Source organism: Manis javanica, chromosome 11 (genome assembly GCF_040802235.1).
Source record: "Manis javanica isolate MJ-LG chromosome 11, MJ_LKY, whole genome shotgun sequence".
In the NCBI taxonomy this organism is placed as follows: Eukaryota; Metazoa; Chordata; class Mammalia; order Pholidota; family Manidae; genus Manis; species Manis javanica.
The window spans coordinates 103,105,309-103,112,879 of record NC_133166.1 but is presented as its reverse complement, the minus strand read 5'-3'; the positions used below and the strand labels follow the sequence as shown (position 1 = coordinate 103,112,879).

The following is a 7,571-nucleotide window of genomic DNA, read 5'->3' as shown; positions in this document are numbered from 1 at the left end:
TGTTAGAAATGCAGTTCTCGGGCCCGCCCAGGGCAGGCCAGGATCTCTGGGGCTGGGCCCAGCCATGTGTGGTCAGCAAGCCCTGCGGGTGAAGCAGCTGCAGGCTGAGGGTAGGAGCCCCCCCCCCACCCAAGGGGAAGAAGGCTTCTAAATGGGCCGTTTGCTGAAGGTCTTCAGAAGAGCCTGCTCTCTGTGTAGAGGAACAGTGTCCTCCGGCTTTGGGTGAGCGCTCTCTTTGTAGGTCTCACCGTGCCTGATGCCCTGTCCACTGGTCGGGCTTCCACCTGGGGATACATGTGCAACCTCAGTGGTGGCTTGGAGCCACCTTCCAGCAGGTCTGCCCCGTGTGTCTGTAGCATAGGGGCCCTCGGGGTCCCATGGAGCTTCTTTGCAGGCTCAGGACACCCGTGGCTTTCCCAGCCTATCTCAGAAACAAGAGCTGTGGCCCAGCGGCCTCCTCTGGAGCCCCGCCTCCGCTGGCACAGCAGCCGCCTCCCCTTGGTTCTAGTGCCTTCCCAGCAGATGCTCCTCTTTACATTTGGTTCTGAGAACTTAATCTGTTTTTTATTTTTAATACTGCAAAAGCAAGCCATGCTCGTTGCAGATTATATTGAAATGGACTGGAAAGATCAATGCAGCCATTTCCTTGTCCCCTCCTGCCCCCCCCCCCACCACCGGCCTGCTCCAGCTCTACCCCCACCGAATCCTGTCACCTCACACCCCCTCCAGCCCAAATGAGCCAGAGTTCTTGCTGTCTTGATGATTTGCGATTCTCTGCATGACTCTGCCTCTTGGGTTTGTTTAATTAGAAATAGGCCGGGAAGTGCTTCCTATGCACTGGCATGTTAATTGCTTATCAGAGAAAGGGAAGGTGACAGCGTTTGGTGTGGAAATTTCCGCACGCTCCGTCTCTGCATTTTTCTCCATTTTCCCCTCCCACCCCCCCTCTTGCTGCCCGTGCTTCCTGCCCCTCGCCAGCCTGGCCCTTCGGCCCTCTTCCCCCGCTCCTCCGTTCGGGGATGGCCCGGGAGCGGGCCCCAACCGGAAGCTAAGCGGAACTGCCCGCCCCACCATCTCCCTCTTCTCTCCCATCCGGCTCTCGGCCACCCTCTGAGCTTGGCGGAGATTCCAGAGCATGACGCTCTTCAGTTACACTCAATGTTCAAAGGATTATTTTCCTTTGTTTCCTTTCCCCCTTATTATTGTTATTCTTATTTATTTTAATTTTTTACAAAAGAGGAGAAAAGAGTGAATTGGGTTGGGGGAGGTGACACATTTCTCCACAAAGGTACAAAATTGCCTGTAGAAAGTCAACTTCAGAGTGCCCACCTGGGCTGCCAAGACGAGGTGTTCCTGGGCACCCCTGTCCCCAGATGTCCTTCGGGAGTGCTACCCCACAGTGGGGAGGGGAGGCCTCCTTCAGCCTTTGCCCAGGAGGGGAAGAGCAAGCAATGGAGACTGCACAAAGAAGGGGGTGGCATCCTGTGGGCCAAGGGCCCGGGGACACAGGCAGGGCACATCCAGGAGAGGCCCAGGAGCTTCTGGGCACGCAGACAGCTGGCGAGGTGGGAGGCTGTAGCCGGAGTCCTTCCTGTTCCTTGGAAATTCCCCTCAGAATGGCAGCCGGCGGGCCCCCAGCAGGTCGGGGTGATTATTAGAGGCTGCAGGAGCAGCCCCCTCTCCTAGAGCCACAGAGCCCCATCTGTCTCGGTCCAGCTGCCAGGCCTCAAGCACGCGGGTCCGTGTCACTGCCCTGGCAGGGCATCTGGCCCAAATTGCTTCCCTTTTGGTAGAAAGTAGTCCTGTTATTTTTCTGCTGCTGTGGTCAGGCTGAGCTTCAGGAGTTCTGCAACAATGGCGGTGACAGTGTCTCTCCTTCTGAGGACCTGGTCAGCTTCCGCCCCGGATTCCAGGGCAGGACAAGGGGCACAGACACCACGCGGACTGAGGGGGCAGTCCAGCCCCAGAAAGCCCAGGCAGGAAGGAGGGGCTGCCCACCCACCCCTTGCCTGGGCTGGCCAGTGCCAAGGTGGGCTGCTAGCGCAGTCGCCAGCAGCAGGATGGCGAGAGCCACGGTGGCTATGAGCCCAGGTTGGTCCCCTAAGCCTCTGCGGCAAGCGGTGGCCTCTTTAGTCCTGGTCCGTATGCATGCCAGCTGGGTGTGGGCATCAGCAAAGGCCACCTGCAGGCAAGCCCAGTACTCAGTGGCCTGAAGCAGCCGGGTGATGTTGAAGCTGTGGGTGCCCCGAGGCAGGCGAGCCAGAGCAGAGGTCCCCTGGCCCTGGGAGGAGGAGGTGCTGGACCAGGTGAGGTTGGTGGAGACTGTGTTGGGAGGGGGGACCCAAGACAGCAGGATGTGGTAAGGGTGGGTCTCCTGCACCTGGAGTTTCAGCCCCCGTCGCTTGTCCCAGCCTGGCTTCAGGGGAGCCCGGCCAACAGACACACTCACCGTCTTAGTGTCAGCGCCCACCAGGTTCTGGGCCACACAGGTGTACAGCCCTGCCTCTGCCACGGTCACCCTCTGCAGTTCCAGGGTGCCCTCCGGGTAGACCCGGTACTTCCTGCCTGTGTGGGCAGCCGGCAGTCGAACCCCAGCTGGAGTGACCCAGTAGATCTCGGGCTCTGGTTCGGCCAGCGCCCGGCAGTGCAGCACCAGGCTCCCTCCGCTGGCCACCTGGAGGCTGGGGGGGAAGCTGCGGGGGGAGATGAGGGGCAGGCAGTGGTCCGTCATCTCCCGGAAGGGCACCTCGCGGACTGGGCGGCGCTGGAGGTCCGGCGGCTCAGCACATAGGGTGGACTGTGGCTCGATGAAGCGGACATGGTTGTCTGTGGAATTGGCCCAGCGGATGACACAGTCGCAGCGGATGGGGTTGCCGTGGAGACCCACCTCCTGCAGGTTGGGCAGGGACTCGACCGTCTGCTGGTGCAAGGCGCTGAGCGCGTTGTTGTTGAGCATGAGGGTCTCCATCTGGGGCAAGTGGTGGAAGGCACGGGGGTGGACGAAGGACAGCCGGGGATTGTTGGTGATGTCCAGCTTGGTCAGCTCGGGGAGGTTGACCAGGGCAAACTTGTCGATGGACACCAGCTCCTCCATGTTGTTTAGCCCCAGTTCCTTGAGGTGCAGCATGTTGGCAAAGTCCCCGGGCCCCACCCGCTGGAGCGGGTTCTTGTTCAGGTCTAGGAACTTGAGTCCGGGCACCTGCGCCAGCGCACGCCTGGGCACCCGAGCCAGCTGGTTGTCGTAGAAGGAGAGACTCTCCAGGTTTTGCAGCCCCTCCAGGGCATAGTCGGAGATCTCCCGCAGGCTCATGCCTGCCAGCACCAGGCTGCGCAAGGTGGCCAGGGGCCGGAAGTTCATGTCCAGGATGGCATCCACCTTGTTGCCGCCAATCATGAGGATCTCCAGGTTGGGCAGCATCTCGAACCAGCGGCTGTCCACGGCCCTCAGCAGGTTGGAGTTGAGGTGCAGCCGCAGTAGGTTGCCGAGGCCGGCGAAGGCCCTGGGGGCGATGCGGTAGAGCTGGTTGTGGTTGAGATAGAGCTCCTGCAGGCTGGCCAGCCCCGCGAAGCTGTGGTCCTCCAGCCGGGTCAGCTGGTTCTCCTCCAGGTGCAGGCTCAGCAGCTGGGGCAGCACACGGACATCACAGTCTCGGGCGTCCGAGAAGCTGTTCTGGGACAGGTCCAGTTCTGTGAGGTTGGCCAGGTAGCCGAGCTCGCTCTGGTCCACACGAACGATGCTGTTGCTCTGCAGCAGCAGGGTCTGCGTGCCTGCGGGCAGTGCAGGGGGCACGGCCGTCAGGAATAGGTCATTGCAGTCCACGGTGGTGGCCTCGCGGTAGGATGATCGGGGTGTGTACCAGGGCCGGACCTGGCAGGCACACCGAGGGGGGCAGGGCACTCGCCAGGGTACCACGGGCACAGCAGCAGTGGCACCAGCCACCCAAGCTAGCAAGAGGGGGGCCACAAGGGACCTCATGGTGTTGCTGCCGAGCACGGGACCATCTACCAGAAGAGTCTGGAGTCCCGCTCTTGGCAGTTCGCAGGCAGGCTGAGGGTCAGCAGTCCTGCCAGGGCCTGGGCAACCACCCTCCCAGGGCAGTCATTCTACTCAGGGACCGGTGGGCGTCACTTTTGGCCATCCTGGGTGTGGCTCTCCATCCTTGCCCGCTGGGGCTGAGCCCGCACACTCATCACCACGCCGAAGGGGCGGCCCTGGAAGAAGAGGATGCGGAGTAAGGAGGTGGCGGGGGACGAGATGTGCTCCCGCCTCCTGCGTGCGTCCGTCCGTCCGTCTGCCTTGTGTGACTTAAGAGGCCAAAGAAAGCCTCCTGGGTTCTGTCCTGCAGCCCCTGGGCCTTAGTGTCCTTTTCTATGATTGGCAGGGTGAGTGAATGAGTCTTGAGGGACGGAGGGAGAGATTGAGCCTTGGAAGCTTCCAGAATAGCCCGGGGAAGGGGTGTGTGTGTGTATATGTGTATGGGGGTGCATTATTGTCCCTTTGGAGTCCTGGGCCCAGAGAGATGCAGAGGAGATTCTCCAGCCTTGTCACGTCCCTCCCCCTCCTTCCTTGGCTCAATGGGTAAATGGGAAATGAAGAGAGTTTCCAGACATCCCTCTGAGTGATGTGGGTTGGGGTAGGGGAAGCAGCTTCTAAGTTCTGTCACGGGCACCCAGGACTCTGCAATTTGAAGGTCAGCGCACCCTGACCGCACCCCCAGGCAGGCTGGGGAAGTGGCTGCTCCTGCCTGGGGTCTGCTTGGTCTCCCCTGGGGTGGGGTACAGCTCCAGTTTTTGCTAACCTCCCCCCCGTGGAGGCAGGGCTTCCCCCTCCCAGCAGCCTGGCCGTGCTGCAGGGAAGGAAGTGGTGGGCTAAGCAGCTGAGGTGTGAGCTCCTCAGTCCTTGGGGGGAGACTGGCCTTGGCCTAGAGCCAGGACGGGAGCGGGGGAACTGCCGGCCCTTCTGGTCCTGGAGTGACTCCTGAGTGGAGCTCTGCTTCAGGCCGTTTGCCAGCTGCAGACATCAAGGGAAGCGCAAGAACATGTGTGACTTGCCAGGACTCTTTAAAGACTGAATGTCTTATTTCACTGAACCCTCATAATGAGTCTACAAGATAAACATTAGGACCCCCAGTTTGCAAATGGAGAAAACTGAGGAAGAGGTTAAAGAATTTGGCTCAAGACAAAGAGCTGGTGAGCGACAGGAGACAGGAATCCACCCAAGTCCAGAGGTGGGCCATTTACTCCTTGCCCCTCTGCCCCGGGCTCTGGCCCAAGCACACCCCGGCCCCCCAGGGCTGTACTGGCTGCGGCAGCAGTAGGCTGCGCGCTCATTCTTGGCGATCGCTCCTTACCAGGGAGCTGTGGGAAGCTGGAGGCTGTGTCTCCTACCACCTTCCAGGCAGGTGCCTCTCAGCCAGCCAGGGGGACCCTTCACCCACCTCATCCCACTTCCAGGATGAGGGGAGCACTGGGAGGGGTGGGACCCTCCCCTGAGCAGGAAAGTGGCACGCCTGTTTACATTTGACTACTTCCCACCTTCCTCTGCAGTTATTTCTGAAGGTGGGAAAATAACCGTGACTTGAAATGCACAGAGGTTTTACGTGGGGGTGTATGTACTGACACGTAGAACTCAGGGCAAACAAACACGTGTGCACACACACGCACACCTGCTAACATGCACAGAGGGGAGCCCAGGACCTTGGCCAACCAAGCCAGTGACCAGTGGTCAGGAGTGGGGGTGGGGGACCCTGTAGTGAACTCTGTGGGTGGAGGGGCAGCAGGGACAAGCCCTGCCATGGAACTAACAAGACAAGCGGTCCTGCCACATGCATAACCATATGCCTCCGCCTCCTGCCTAGACCTAGCACAGGACAGCAGAACCCGCCAGCAAAGAGCTCTTACTATTACTTACCTCTTCCTACCAGAGCACCCTGGGAAAAGTTATTGACTTCTCTGGATGTCCGTTCCTTCTGTAGAAAACGAGGTGGTCGTTAGGATTAAAGAAACTGAGTGGTGCACACAGAAAGAGCTCCATAAATGTTAGATCTCTTCCAGCTCCGCTCAGCCCCCAGGGGTGGGAGGCTCTCTAGCTATAGGACTTCTTAGGGGGAAGAACAATTGGATCCTAGAGCTCAGCAAGCCCCATTAAGCTTGCCTGCTGTGTGCCCAGTGTTGCCCCCAGATGGGGACCAGGGGGTGGGGAGCTATGAGCAGAAATAGATGAAATGTCACACCTTGAAAAAGTGCCACCCTGGCAGGACCAAAAATGTAGAATGATTAGGAGAGTCCAGGACAGCTGGTCAGGGGACAGGGGACAGGAGGCAGCAGTGGGTGGAGAGGGTCTTCAGCCAGGTCAGGTCCTGGCCCCTCCCTGGCCTCCAGAGCCCACCTGAGCCACAGGTGTGTCTCCTCCACACCTTTGTTCCAACACCTTTGCTCTACAGTTGCTCCAGCATGTGGAGTGTGTTGAGAAACCATTGAAAATGAATTACAAACCTCCAGAGACTTGCCTTCCCTCCTCCCCAGGCAGCACCCACCTCCTTGGCCCTCTGGCTGGGCTGGGCAGTGAGGCAGAGCTCCCCCTCCTCAGCCAGGAGCCCAGCGCTGGGGTTCGGGCATCCAGAGGGAGGCAGTGGCTTCCTGCTTCCTGTTCACACCACACCCCTGATCCCAAGGCTTGGCAAAGGCCCAGCCAAGTCCTCCTGTGGCTGCTGGGCCTGCAGCCGCCCTCCAGGATCGAACTCGGAGCGGCCCACTCACCTGCCACCACCATTTAACACTGTCTTGCGCATGGCCCACTCATGCAAGCTGATCAGCAATTACTGCCGGGAGCTGCCGGGAAAGCTAATTGTCTTTTATCTGTAATTTCCGGGGTGAGCAGGAGTTCACGCTATCAGGTGTATGTATTTCCCAACTGGATTGGAAGCTCCTTGCAGCAGGGCCCATGGCTTACATGCTTTTTGTGACCCCACAGCATCAGGTGTATGTCTGAGCATGCTGAGGGTACTAGTGATGCGAACAGTGAAATGTGTGATCCTTCCATCAACCCTGGGGGTGGGCAGAGAAGGGATTACTTTGTCTCGTCTTGCAGGGAAAGCATCTGAGGCTCTGAGAGGTTAAGAGAGTTTTCAGAGGCTGCACAGCTTCTACATGGCAGGGTCAGGAATGCAGACCCAGGTCTTTGACTCCCTAATCTGCGCCTCCAGCCCAGATAAGGCTTGCAGCCTGGCTGATGGATCAATGCCTGTTTTACAGGAGCAGAGCCCAGGGCTGGTTCAGAGCGCCTGCTCCAGGTGAAAATTCCTTCAGAGATGACCTGCATCCTCAGCTTCTCCTTCCTGCGGCCACCTGATGGGCCCCTCAGGCACTATTCCTTGAGTCCTGGCTAGAGCGCTCCCTTTGGGGGACCGCATGGGGGGACACCATCACTGTGTGATGTGGCTGGGCCTGCAGCCAGGCAGCCAGAGCCAGCAGGCTGCGTGCAGACCTCAGCCTGACTTCTGATTGGGGCTGGGGGTTCTCTTCGTGCAGGGACTGCTGGCCAGCCATGGCCTTCAGTGACAGGAGGCAGA

At 59.5% G+C, this 7,571-nt stretch overlaps 1 protein-coding gene across 2 annotated transcripts in view; it reads right to left on the bottom strand.

Moving 5' to 3' along the window:
• Positions 1-1,342: 1,342 nt before the first annotated feature.
• Positions 1,343-7,571, bottom strand: part of LRRN2 (leucine rich repeat neuronal 2) — a 58,050-nt gene continuing 51,821 nt past the window's right edge. For both annotated transcript variants that reach the window (XM_037015347.2, XM_073217075.1), the window contains 2 exons: positions 5,912-5,969; positions 1,343-4,212 (listed from right to left, as the gene is read on the bottom strand). In XM_037015347.2, the coding sequence (XP_036871242.2) occupies positions 1,838-3,976 (2,139 nt within the window). In that variant the 5' untranslated portion in view covers positions 3,977-4,212; positions 5,912-5,969 and the 3' untranslated portion in view covers positions 1,343-1,837. The remainder of the gene's footprint in view (positions 4,213-5,911; positions 5,970-7,571) is intronic.